The sequence below is a fragment of the Electrophorus electricus genome, chromosome 8 (assembly GCF_041902795.1).
Source record: "Electrophorus electricus isolate QZ-2024a chromosome 8, ASM4190279v1, whole genome shotgun sequence".
Lineage (NCBI taxonomy): Eukaryota > Metazoa > Chordata > Actinopteri > Gymnotiformes > Gymnotidae > Electrophorus > Electrophorus electricus.
The window spans coordinates 21,052,974-21,066,854 of NC_137504.1; the positions used below are offsets into that span (position 1 = coordinate 21,052,974).

Genomic DNA, 13,881 nt, shown 5'->3' on the forward strand with positions numbered 1-13,881 from the left:
ATCTTATTTGTGGAAGCTAGTTTTCACTACAAGATGTGGTTAAATAAACCTGATTAATAGTACTGTTTACTTTTCATATTAATCATATAAAATATGACATTAATCATATAAAATATGTGTAATTGTGATAAAACGCTGAAGTAGCAAAACACAGAGATTGAGAGAGATATTTCAAGCGGCCTAAATTACGTAGTTTGTTGCATAGAAATGTGTTACCTTTTGTTTGTTTAGACTCTTAAAGAAAAAAAGCAAGTTTAATGTTTGAAGTTTGATAACCTTAGTCATACCGAAAGTGAAAGCCAATGATTGTGGAATATAAAATTCTCTAAGCGGACACAATTTTTCATAATTTTTATCATTGATGTAACAGGACATACAAGCGCTGCGTTGAACTTTGAAGCACAAGTCAAACCATTTTTGCAGAATGACATAATACCATGAAACAGTAAGGTTAAGATACTATTTTATTTTGCTGCGTACCACATTTATTTGTGCTTTTTCTGCAACGTAGAAAATGCTCACTTATGGCTCTAGACAACAGATGCTGAGGCTGAAGTGGTCTCTGGAGTTACGTAGCTGTGATAAAACTCCTAGATACGTGCCTGTGATTCATTTTACCAAATTCAGGCTTTTTGAGAGCATTTTTCCGCCGGTACTTTTGGCTATAATGTTAGCAGAAATATGTAAAGTCAGTAAGTTAAGAAAGGATTCCTAGAGGATGTTCAGCCACACCCTCTGTTGTGCTTTAAGATATTAAATTATGACTTTGCATTGAATTGTTTGCTATATTTTCTTAAATGCTACTAACATAGTCTCCTGTGCATGAGCCAAAGTGATACAACAGAGTGTTGTCATAGAACAAGTACCATGCAGAACAAGTACCATACCACATTTTTCTCAGTGACTACACTCCTGTTGTTATGAAGCACTTGTAGGTGGTGCACTAGAAGGCTGTTTCTCCCAGTACATAAGGCAGGTCCATATTTCTGCTGTCTCCAGACATTTTGAACAAAGCAATCAAGAAACCATGAATATCTAGAATAGGAGCATAACTGTGGACCATCTGGTCACACCCAACGACTGAGTTGGGAAGCCCAGTGCTAGGACAGGAACATGCTCTTGCGTTAGGATTCTGGCTAAGTGCTAAAGGTTACCGAAAAAGTGCTCTCATTCCATAGTAATGAAAGGAACTGCTAAATCTCATCTGCCTCATCTGGGCATCTTAAATGGTGAAACATTGCCATGCCAGTATAGTATCTGGATGTACTGTCATTGTTGATGTGCAGATGCCTGTACGCATTCGTTGCATGCATCTGCTGCAAGTCGGCTGCCCTTCCCGTCATGGTTGATCCCGGACTATTTGGTGTGGTCTTCCACCCACTGGCATAGCCTCTGACAGTAGAGCGGAGGGCTGACGGTGGAGAAGGTCTGCCCTCGATGCCACAGCCTCTTCCACAGGTGTTCCAGCCTCTTCTTCAGACCATACACCGTAAAGATGTCGATGATGCCGACAAAGTAGCGCTGCTCGGGCCCGTCGATCACGTGGAGCGGGTTCTTGAAGTTGGGCAGCAGTCGCCGGTTCTGGGCCTGGAACTCTCGGAGCTCAGAAGATTCCAGCGGCTCGCCCCTGTCTACAGATTCCACACCACCACCGCCAGTGACCTCCACGACCTGCTGCCGCAGGGTCCCATTGTGTGCTTCTTTGGCCAGGTGGGTGGGGTCTTCCTCAGGCACCGCCCCTGGGACGCCAGGGGCGGGACTGGCATTCACAGACCTAGAGAGGAGCAAACCAAAGCAAGTGAGAAGCATACAGAAAACTCACAGGTAGCATATCAATTCTACCCTGGTGAGAATTAGCTTGATGGCTGAAGCACCCACCCACCAGAAACGCACATGCTTTCAAATAATGCAAAAATGATGTGTCTGAGTAAATAATAGAGCAGCAGCAAGCAGATGCATCACTTTAACTGTTAATTTATGAATGAAAGCAAAGATCACATGTCTTAGCTACATGCCTGCCTGCCACTGGCCTTGTAGAGAGCAATGGGAAGGATCTGGAAACAAGTGAACATGGAACACTGAAAGTCAGGGCAAAACCTTTCATTAAATATTGAGATAACTATTTGGCAGAAACAGGGAAACTTGTGCAAGCCAAATAATTGGCAAGTCAGTGGGATTTTTGTTTCCCATATTGGTTCTTAAGATGCATTCTAAAGATGATACCTCTTAGTTTAAAACTTTTGATGAGCATTAAATATCAAAATGATCAATGTATTTAAGATTATGGCAAAAATCTTGTGAGTTGCCAGATATTAAATTTCTCCTCATTCAGATTATGAGTTGATACTGCACTTCTATACATCTCACTAGGTAAATGTTCTACTGCTCAGCTGGCCACTAGAGGACGCCATTTATCCATGGCACTACAATCAATAAATCAATAAAACCCTTTTCAGTATCCCAGGACTTCCATCTTTATGCCTGTGAATTTGAAAGTTTGCTGCTACCTCCAGTCATGAGGTCTGCATTTACATGTGCGAAGGCCTCACTTTTTGGTGCGCATGATGAGGGTAGCGAAAGAGAGACTGTTGTGTTGCTCGTCCTGGTGCAGAGGCTGATGGGCCAGAAGAAGGCTATAGTCCAACACATTGAGCGCTCGCAGGAAGGCCGTGTCGATCCGCACCTGAGAGAGCAGCCACGGCCGCTGCTGGCCTGGCTCACACACACACATATGGATTTAAGCACAGATGTGCACACACACTCACTCACTCACACACACACACACACACACACACACACAGATGCACACACAGAGATGCACACCCAAATGCCCTCACACAGGCACACACACACACACACAAAAATAAATAAATAAATAAATAAATATATATATATATATATATATATATATATATATATATATATATATATATATATATATGAGCAATGTGCACATAAAGATTATACATTTTTTGGCATTATTTCTGAGCTATGAGCATTGGTGGAAACTAACGCACATATTATACAGAGTACAAAAACATACGCAAAAGCCTGTTATGCTAGTTGAGAACTGAAAGGCATCTGTTTACCATGCATGTGCTCTGCAGTTGGTTGACTCACTGCTGCATGTTTTGATCTCTGTGCACATCCTGGTCTCTATCGTGAACAACTCTTTCGTGTGTGCGCGTGTGTGCATCAATCACACCATGCATGTGCACCAGGGCATACCTAAGGTGATATACTGTCCCTCAAAGTTGAGGTCCTTGAGGACGACGATGACCTGGCTGCCCTCAGGTGCCGGGTTGGTCCACCGGCTCACTTCACAGCCCTTAATGTCATACCTGCAGATGAAAACATCCACACTGTACAGGATCTCAGATCCCAGAGTTCCACGACATGCACTGATGCAGTGCTGTTTCAGTTTGAGAAATATTCACCCTTGTTGTAATTGATATCGCAATACTCTACTGACTTAATTAATACATCTACCTTTATATCCTAAAGTGACTACACTGCTATTTTCCCCATTTACAGAGAGGGGAATTTTGAACAAACTGTTGTCAAGGTTTAAATTGATGGATTCTGTTTGAGTTGTTAAATCTCAGAATGCTCAGAGAACAGAGCACCAAAGACATGTTTAACTGATCAGTGCTTGCAACGTAACACACAGAGACTGATAAATGGGTCTTCTGGGGAAAAAACCTGAGAACAATTCCTTTTTGTTTCATTTTGGAGAACCACAAAAATGTCGATCAGTGCAATTTGGGTTTTAAAGATGTATGCACTTATTTAAAATACACCCTTGTATATTGCTGTTCTAAGAAAACCTTGCATCTTCAAAATTGGAACTTTACAGGAGAATTAAAAAAACTTTCTTAATATCTCCCTGTGGACCTTTAAGATTTTATTTGAAGTCATTTGGAACCATTTCTATTGATTTAATCAAGCTAGTGTTTTCAAAATGTATAATAGACAAAAAAAAATTAAAGAATAAAAAGACAAAAATTAAGGTTTTCGAGGGTTCTTTCTGCAATTACATGAGTGACATCAGACATGGTTTTTTGTATAGTCTATGGGTTTCCTTTTTTTCTGCATTGCTACAAAAGTCAAACAGGATAAGGATTAGGGAAACTTCTAATAATAAAAGTACTATAAGGAAAGGAGGATAACAGGCCTTTACCTGGCAACGATTCTCTCATCAGGATAGAAGACACTCTGCATCACTATAAAGTATTTCTATGGAACGAAACATGAGAACACTTGTCAGTTGCTAGTGATGGTCTAGCATTACCACTATACAGCATTTAGCACTGCTCACACAGAAACACTGTAGCTAGAGCACACAGCTTCTCTACCTTCCTCTGGTTGGGAATCTTGATTCTGTGTACACCTATGGTTAGGAAAAACAGCTTCTTAAAGGAATGAGGTTGGGCAAGAGCATTATTTCAAGCTGAATCACGAGCAAAGCATGCCATTCGTAGTTGAGTTAGCCTCACCTAAAAACTTCACCAGGAGAGAGTGGGGGTACTTCTCCAGATGGGCCATGTAGTTCTTCAGGTTGGACAGGAGGAAGCGAATCTCCCTTCTGTTCTGGGTCTTCAAGAAGAACCGCTTGTCATTCCTACAGTCAGAGAGAAAAAATCATGTCAGTTTTTGTGTGAGAAGAAGAGCACTCATTAACACGAGCACTAACACAACACTACCACACACTTACATGCTAAAAAAAGCACTAGCACAACACTAACGCACTCTCACATGCATGTGCATGTGTAATATTGTGTTTTATGTCAACAAGTACTGCATAATATATCTCTAACAAACACTGCTGACAGTGTTTCCAGACTCATATTCCTCACTTTTTCAAATTACACATCTTCCATATTAATTTTAATACAATTACATTTACATTTATGGCTTTTCGCAGACTGCATGATCTGCATGAGCTGCATGATCCCAATCAGTCTGGCTACAAACCATCACATTCTCCAGAAAGAGCCCTCATAGCAGTGACGGAGAAACTTCATGCTGCTAAAGCTGCTAAACTGTCATCCATATTGATTCTTCTAGACCTTTCGGCAGCCTCTGACACGGTAAACCACAACATTCTTCTCTCTGTTCTCTTCAGCCTTGGTGTGAGTCTCTCTGCATGGAAATGGTTTCAGTCCTATTTGGAGTGACGGTCCTATCAAGTGACATGGAGAGGATCCACATCCAAACCATACAGACTCTCCACTGGTGTTCCACAAGGTTCAGTGTTGGGCCCCCTTCTCTTCTCTTTGTATACTCGTCCTCTTGGTGATATAATATCTTCTCATGGTTTCTCCTACCACTGCTATGCCAATGACACCAAATTATTTCTTTATTTTTCACCCTCTGACATGCAGGTCACCAGACATATCTCAGCATGCTTGACTGACCGCATCATGGATGACAGCCTACCACTTGAAGCTCAACCCCAGTAAAACCGAGCTTCTGTTCATCTCAGGTACTCCCAACCCTTACCATGACCTCACTGTTTCCTTAGAGAACTCCCTGGTATCACCATCTGAAGCTGCCCGTAGCCTGAGCATAACTTTGAACAACCAGTTGTCATTCTCAACTCATGTTTCTAATCTGACCTGGTCTTGCAGAGTTCTCCTTTGTAACATACAAAGGATTCGGTCCTTTCTCTTGAAGGAAGCTGCCCAGGTGCTTGTGCAGTCTCTTGTGATCTCAAAGCTAGACTACTGCAACTCGCTACTTGCTGCTCTTCCTCTAAGAGCCATCAAACCTCTACAACTTGTCCAGAATGCAGCAGCACGACTGGTCTTCAATCTTCTGAAGTTCACACGTTACTCCGTTGCTACGCTCCCATCAATGGCTTCCAGTAGCTGCACTTATCAAATGTAAAACCTTGGTGCTTTCCTAGAAAGCCAAAAATGCACCAGCCCCTTTATACATGAGGTCAATGGCCATGCCCAATCCGTACCTCAAGTACTTCAAACCTCAAGCACGGCTCTGCTTGAAATACCTTGCTTCAGGTGTCATGAAAGACAAGCATTGAGACTATTTTCTGTCCTGGCTCCCAGATGGTGGAATGAACTTCCACTTGCTGTCCGGACAGCAGAGTCCCTTGCAGTCTTCAAACGCAGACTGAAGACCCTTCTATTTGTGGAACACTTAAATGACAACTGACCCTGCTCCTATATTGCCTATATTGACTGATACAATTACTGAGCAATTCAGTAATTATAGTTCAAATCAACAACTAACTAATAATAAGACTAGAAGCTTACTATTAAGAGCTATCTGTTCAAATGGGAGAGAGGGACAGAGAAAGCACATGACTGTGTGTTTGTGTGTGTGTGTGTGTGTGTGTGTGTGTGTGTGTGTGCAAGCATGTGTGCATCCCTACAACAGCACGTGCCACTTCATGCTGACTCACGTTAGGAAGAAGTCTGCCTTGCTCTTTGAATTGCTGATGAACTGCAGGTAGTAGCCCTCTGCCGAGAGGGAACGCTGATACTCTCTCTCCCCCATCCCGAGCGAGCGGCGCAGGCTGGCAAACACGGGCCCCGCAAACGTCTCCATCCTGAAATCCTTCACAAGGGTGCACAAGCAGCAATAAAGCAGCCGTTCTAGATGAAGGTTTCAGGTGTTGCAGTCTACACTACACATCTACTACACATTGCCGTCGTAAGTGTAATAGTTAAGATGCACCTTACTGAAGCATAAATAGTTTAATAAAAGCAGTATACACTGGCAGTATACACGCGTCACTGGCTGAGTGATTTTGATGGTCAATGGTTGTTGTTCTTTAGTTTGTACGTTCTCCATCAGTTGTACCAACCTTATGGATTTGGGTGACTTCAAGTTTGTAATCGTCATCGGAGAGTTCATTCTGTAACAAGTGATTATATAAGCATCATAAAGGTGATTCAGGCTTTTTGTGTATCTATCACACATGCTGTAAATTTACCATAAGCTACTCACAAGAGTTCTTCTCAACCCTGAAAATTGGCCAGTATGGAACCTTGGATTAAGTCTTTGTAGTTGGTTTCCACTTAGTGGATAGAAAGGGCTATTCATTATTGATATTAAAATGTTAACAATAATGCCCTGAAACTGTGTAATGAGGTGATATGGCTGTGAATACCCATGTGTGTGTGTGTGTGTGTGTGTGTGTGTGTGTGTGTGTGTGTGGGGTGCTTTGAGTTAAAAAGAATAGGTTGCACATTCCAGAGGCAAAATGCTGAATAAGCAAACTGAGATTCAGTAGCCTCAAAATTCGTGTGTGCATGACCTTCACACGCGTCCTGTCTCGTCATGCACGAGCACAACCGAACCAGAACTAAATGTTAATGTGTAGGCCACAGTGGCGTCTTTTTGCTTCCTGCCAGCATGTGCGTCTCTCTGCAGTGGCGACTGGTACTTTGTCAGAGCACCCACCCCCTTCCCACACGGGCATCACAATCATGTTTGTGTCATCAGTACTGCGCCCTTCTCTCCCGCGGGGCCCAAGCACTGTGGGCTGCGGCCCCTTTGAAAGAAAAAACAATAGACTATGGCACATGGCGACCTCACACAGGGGCAAGGTCGCTATGGGACCAGGGGTAAACATGGGTGTCTCTGTGTGGCCTAATCCCCACGCTAATTACTGGCAAGCACGCTTGCTTTGATATGTTGCGGGCTAATGACGCATCGATTAAAGAGACTCGGCTGTGGCCTGACAGTGGCTAGCCCAGACTATCCATGAAGGATATTATTATCAAGGCAAGGACAGTCTATGCCACAAAAGAGTCAGGTTTTCTTTCACAATCCGTACTCCTTACTTGAGGGACTTTTCCACTTCTTTTCCACTGAGATATTCTCCAAAGTTGTCAACCCATAGGGTTTGCCCCAGAACCATTTTTCCCCCCGCAGTTTTGGAGGTGTGTGTTTATATGCGGAATATCTAGTCTAACATGGTGCCTCTATTAACTTTGGTCAGTTCCCATAAACAATGCCACTGCACTGATTTCTTTCCCCCTTTTAATGTTATTTATTGTGCAATACGAAACATGCAGAGATGGCAGGTGTTGTGATTATAGACATACTGATTCTGGTGAAATTCTGCTGATGCATGCATGCTTTACCCAGATGAAACAATGAAAAAGGAGCACAACCAGAAACAAACTATCTGTGTGGCCTATGAGGAACTTGGAGAAACATTGTTTAATTTTATAAACACACTCTCTAGTTCTGGATGAAGTAATTAGTATGATTAGTAGTAAAGGAAGGTTTCACGGGAATGAATACAAAACTAGATACACTGCTGTTGTTCTAATGACTTTGAATGCTAGGAGTATTTTACACGGGTGTCAGTGAACTGTAGAGGTTGTGTCAACTTTAGAGTTCGACACTAGAGCTGGGCAATATTACATGAATATGTAAAAAAAAAATTTAATTCCATAAGATTTACATTTTTAGTTGTTACATAATGCTTTTGGAAAAGGACAATTTAAATCAAACATCTTATTTATTAGAATGGGCTTTGGAAAAAAGAAGATAAATAAACAGCACGATATATAGCAGTTGTAGTTTTTAAAAAATTGTTTTAAATATCCTTAATGGTCTCAAAATTGCGCAAGTACAGCAAAACTGTGTGAACAAAACTTAGCTATATCTATTAAAGAACTGATTTTGCAGCTTTGGCTGTCTAGAGAACTGCTTGGATTTGTGCTGTGAGTTACTTTTGGCTCCAACTGATTTTCGACATACCTTACACTTCATATTAACTTGTCCCAGATCTGCCTATCCAAATCCGTACTGAATTTTGTCATGTTTGCCAGCTTCTACCCGATGACAGCTCTCCCACCGCTCACAGCAGATCCTTCAACAATCACACGCTCGCCAGATCTGCCTCTCCTGACTCATTCCACCTGTCTCCCATTTAGCTTCCCTCTATTTAAACCTGTCAGTTCCCATGTACACCTTGCAAAGTATTGCCATGAACACTGCATGCATACCAAGCGTTATTTCAGTTTGTCTCTACGGTTACCAACCTACTTTGTTACTTGGTTTGCGTCTCTGTTTGATCCCTATCTGACATGACTGATCTCCAGCTCTGGAACCCTCATATTGTCTCTTCAGTTGCCCCTTTGCCTGGGCCCTGTGTTCTGGTTGTTCTCTATCTGGCTGTAGACCTCTGTGTGGCTAACGACTCTCACTCTGGATTATCCTTGTACTACTAAAACCGAATATCTGTGTCTCATTCTGTTCCTGTACGTTACAGATTCTGAATTGACACTTCCACCTGCCCGTGCAGCGAGCTCGAGGAACTAGGGTCCGTTTTTTGCAATCTCGATTCTAACATTTTAAAGTTATATAATTAACATTTTGAAAATCATGTTAGGAACATTCGATCAAATGAACCGAATTAACTGAAAATTCGGCTCTGGCAGACAGCACTGTCGACAGCCAGCTGCAAATGGTTCTTCAGGCCAGCCAAAGGTCGCTTCTTCTGCAAAGTTCCTCGGGCATTCCTGAGGCGGGCTACTCACAGGTATTGGGTTGTCGATTGTGTTCTGCACCGCAGCGGACAGGCCCTCCTTCATCATGTAGGTGAGGGCGTAGAACTCGTGCTTCTGGTCAATCTCGAACACACCTAGAAGCTTCCACTGCTGCCGCAGGCCTCTCCAAACCCTCCTCCTATAGGTGCGGGGCCCCCTGCTCCCGCCCAACCCCAACATCTCCATCTGGGGCGGTTCAGCATGCGCAGCCGCATCGCGCTTCGATGCACGTGTTAAAAACAAATAAACAACATGCGTTATTAATCATCTACAGCGTAAGCGTTAACATATTTGACAGGTTCTTTGCAATACTGATGTGGTTTTTGAATAGTAAGAGAAATTTAGGGTTAATAATACATTCCTGATAACTTTTGAAAGAGTGTAGGTAGTTGAATACCAGTGTTAACAGTGACTCTGACCACAACGATTCTTGATGCAAAGCAGTGAAAGGGAACATACCTGTATTGGCCCACATAACCAGTAGGCTCTTAAGTTCAAGTTAAGTACCCATATCCTAATGGGCCACACCAAAATACATTCATTCGGTTTTATTGTAAGTGGCCCACTCTTGACATAGTCAGAGTCTAAAGTTTTGCTGGAGGTCTAGCTACAATATCCTTCCACTTCATGTTGAGCATGTATATTGTAACAGGCGATGATACATTGGTTGGTATCTGTCTCCTTGACAACAGAATGGGTGAGAAAGAAAGAGTTTTTAAGAGACGGCCTGTTGTGTGTTATAGCCTTCATCACAGATTAACTGATGATCAACTAAATAGCCTAACTGCCACTTTAAAACTGAGTTCCACGCTTGTGTACAGGAAAGGTAACAAATGCTATAGCTCTTGAATCAATGCTAGTTCCTGGCTAACACGTAATTGCAAGTTACTGCAGAACTAGTCTACCTCCAAATTACAAACGCTACTGCGCTTCCAGTAGTCCAATAAAAAAGTGGTATTCATAATGCAGATGTGCAATAATGTATATTATTAAATGTATCTTTATATGTGCTTGGGAGATGCCGCTAAAAGTAAGAGACTATGGACCACGAGTGCAGCAAAATGGCTCGTAAAAGGTTAGTTGCCTGCAGTGATGTGAATCAGATGGTCTGAAGCAGAAGATTAAATTCTGTAATCCCGACAGAGGAATCAGGAGTATTTGGTAGTATAACTTTTCGAACATGTAACCTGGGCTAGTCTACAACGCAGAGTCAACATTCACAGGGACAATAATTAAGAGACCGCTATGACAAACTATACAGATCCCATGAATCGGCGTTATTTGTATAGGTTAGTTCTGCCGCTATCGTTTATCAGTGCTTTTTCTACACTGAATCTTTGTTATGGGCAGCGTTATCTGAGTATAAACACCTCTTAAAATGAGTGCGTTTAGATGGTTTCTAAAAATAAAAATAAAAATAAAAAATCCGAATGTACGTTTAACATTTTATCCTGATAGATACCTAAATAGAGCATAATGTAGCCTACAAATCTTTAATAGCCCCCAAGGAGCCGGGCGACAGAACATCCGCAGAACACTGAGTATAAATATGCTGATATATTAATATTATCAGTACAATATCTCTAAAAAAAACGGCAGTTATAATGAACAAGGTTTGAAACATACCTCTGTTTGACTCATAATGTAATCAGTAATTAATGTCCTCGTTTGACCACTGTACAGGTCGATGGATCAGCGCATTCTGTCCTCAAATGACTTTACTTTCTGTCAGCGGGAGCGCGCGATCCATCCCCTCCGCGTGGTTGCACTGACCACGAGCGAAGCGGCGAGGCTGCTCGCGCTCCGGTGTCGCCCTCCCACACGTATCGCCGCCACACTGCACTACGCAGCCTCTGCTGTCCGACTGTGAGCTTCGCCCGAAATCACACGCAATATGAAGTTAAAAATATTGAGAGGTTTCCAATAGGAATCGTCATGTTCTATTGCACTTTACTAATTCACATACAATATCATCTAAATGACTGGAGAGGGCACGGCAATTGTGTGTGTTTATCATTTTTTTAATTATCATACAGTGAAGCATATAAAACAATTTAAATTTGAATTCCGTCTATTTCTTGTCATGCGTCCTGACAATTTACCTGCATGTACTGAAATCTATTTACATTCTAAGACAACAGCAGCACAAATGCATACCAACAAGTGATTTGAATGGTTATTGAACGTAAGCTAGTCTGACAAAACGTATCCCGCTGCGGCTAAGACAGCACTTGTGTTGACAAGATATTTTATTTCCTCGGTAGTGGTTCAAGGTTGTTGTTGTTGTTGTTTTGCATAAAACACTAACTAAATATTTCGTGCCTAGGCCAAGGTCGCGATCGGTTTTCACCGATACGGTATGCCATTGGGTTTTTTTCCCTAAGATTCAGTGTTGTAATGGTTCCTTTACAAAGTCATTAGTGAAGTCATCAACTTTCTAAGTGGCCCTAAGCAGTCGACAGGGTGGCAACTATAGGAGAGGTCCGCTAGCTTCAGAAGACCAAGCTAGGCGTGAAGCTGAAGTCGAGAAGCTGGTAGGCATAGCTGGAAGGCTGAGTTCACGTTATGTACTTTATTCAGCTGGTTAATGAGCTGTGGCTGGAGAGTTTCAGTTGACTTTCTTTGATTTCCGATTCTTCCAAGTTACTATTCCTATGAAAGTGCCTGAAAGAATAAATGAAAAAAAGGATAAAATGTCATAGCAGACCTGTACCCGAGGGTAACATTAAAAAGAAAGAAAATAATTTAAGACATTTTGACTATAAAATGTGTTTAATTACCTTTCAACACTAGCATTTCATCTTCAATTCTATTTAAATAGCTTGATTAAACAAATGAATTGATCACATGAAACATTTAAGATATCCAATTTGTTGTAGTAGTTTTTAAGAGATACGTTGCCCTTAAGAAAAATAAAAATTCTTTTTACTTACCAACACAGAGTAGGAGAATTAATGCTGCTATTCCAGGAAGTATGACTGAGTACTCCCGAGGAAGAAAATAACTGTGGACGACATGATCGCTGTCTACAAAGGGCTGTAGGGAGCGAAAGGGACTAAATTATTATACATACGCATTATATGCATTATATTTAGTAGAAGTTAAAGTTCAAATCTGGTACATCAGAAATTGAGAAATGCGCTACAGTGTCATTGTGGCACTAAGAGCACTACAATACACATCCATATCACAGAAACTATTCTGACAGAATAAACCATCTGAATTTGAACGCATTGGAAAGAGTTCCTTGAGGTATGACATCTCGTTTTCAAGGGGGTCCATCATAACCTGTACACATAAATGTTCTGCAGTAACAGAAGTCAATCAATCAATTATGACTGGAGGCAAGTCAATAATTAAGCACAAAAACCCTGTAACATGGTAGAGTGAGAAAGAGATCATACTCTCTAACAATTAATTCACACATGATTAACATATAACACTGTGATTTTCAGAATAAAAAATTGGTCAGAATACTCAATAGCATACAGGAGTCAAAAAAAATTTTCAACCTGCTAGTGGGCTCATCAAATGCAGGATCACTGTATAGGTGTGTATATGTATATATATATAAGATAAAATTGCCCTGTATAACACACCTATGCAGTATCTACTGTATAGTAAAACTGCGACAACCATTAATAAATGATCATGCAGCAATATACACTAAATAGTTTGTGTGTCAGTTTGGCTGTCCGTTCAACACTTCATTTCTGAATGGCCCACAAGAGGCCATGAAATTGTAATTAGGTTTATTGCTGATTTAAACATTAGGTATATTTGAAGAGCACTACTGTCGAATACAGTTTTTTTTTTTTTTTTATAATTGTTCAGAAGGTGTTCAACGTCTACATAGATCTATATTACTTACCAACACTATAACCCAAATAGTGTAATACGTAAACAGCAATAGACTGAAACCAACCAGGCCTAATCCGACTGCATGATCCGCCCCGGTAGCCTTTTCAAAAAGAATTTCGAGTTAGTAACCTAACGAGCTACACCAACAAGCCATTAAACGTTCTTATTAAACACGCCAATCGAGTAAGCTAACCTAAGGTAGCTAGCTACCTAATGTTAGCTTTCTGTTAACAATAACTGGAAGATATCTTTAAAATGTTAAAAGCAATTTAACGAACTCTTTAATAAAATGTAACAAGTCCCTATTATTGACAGAACACGAAAACACCATGAGTAAATAATACTCAGGACACGGTATAGTTTATCTTACCATGTCAAACGCGTTACTATATAAAATATTTTTCCTGTTCCGGTTTTTAATTTCCGGTTTGTAAACCGAAACTATGATGGGAAATGCAGTTTATGAGAGGAGCAAACGAACAGTCTCGTC

At 41.2% G+C, this 13,881-nt stretch overlaps 2 protein-coding genes across 4 annotated transcripts; both read right to left on the reverse strand.

Moving 5' to 3' along the window:
• Nucleotides 1-368: 368 nt before the first annotated feature.
• On the reverse strand, nucleotides 369-11,278 carry pip5kl1 (phosphatidylinositol-4-phosphate 5-kinase-like 1). 3 transcript variants are annotated; one of them, XM_081720023.1, is made up of 11 exons: nucleotides 11,157-11,278; nucleotides 9,522-9,749; nucleotides 6,830-6,880; nucleotides 6,425-6,579; nucleotides 4,497-4,621; nucleotides 4,356-4,390; nucleotides 4,181-4,236; nucleotides 3,229-3,341; nucleotides 2,550-2,712; nucleotides 2,016-2,054; nucleotides 369-1,774 (listed from the first exon to the last, which is right to left on the reverse strand). In XM_081720023.1, the coding sequence occupies exons 1-11, from the start codon at nucleotides 11,169-11,171 to the stop codon at nucleotides 1,357-1,359; spliced, it is 1,398 nt and encodes a 465-aa protein (XP_081576149.1). In that variant the 5' UTR covers nucleotides 11,172-11,278; the 3' UTR covers nucleotides 369-1,356. The 3 variants fall into 3 exon arrangements, with proteins under 3 accessions (XP_081576149.1, XP_026866120.2, XP_081576150.1); XM_027010319.3 differs by lacking the exon at nucleotides 2,016-2,054; XM_081720024.1 differs by lacking the exons at nucleotides 9,522-9,749; nucleotides 11,157-11,278 and adding an exon at nucleotides 8,740-9,458.
• Nucleotides 11,279-11,530: 252 nt separating this feature from the next.
• Nucleotides 11,531-13,811, reverse strand: dpm2 (dolichyl-phosphate mannosyltransferase subunit 2, regulatory). The gene is made up of 4 exons (XM_027010320.3): nucleotides 13,762-13,811; nucleotides 13,402-13,491; nucleotides 12,464-12,566; nucleotides 11,531-12,194 (listed from the first exon to the last, which is right to left on the reverse strand). Exons 1-4 carry the CDS (start codon nucleotides 13,762-13,764, stop codon nucleotides 12,139-12,141), a joined length of 252 nt encoding a protein of 83 aa, XP_026866121.1. The 5' UTR covers nucleotides 13,765-13,811; the 3' UTR covers nucleotides 11,531-12,138.
• Nucleotides 13,812-13,881: the final 70 nt, after the last annotated feature.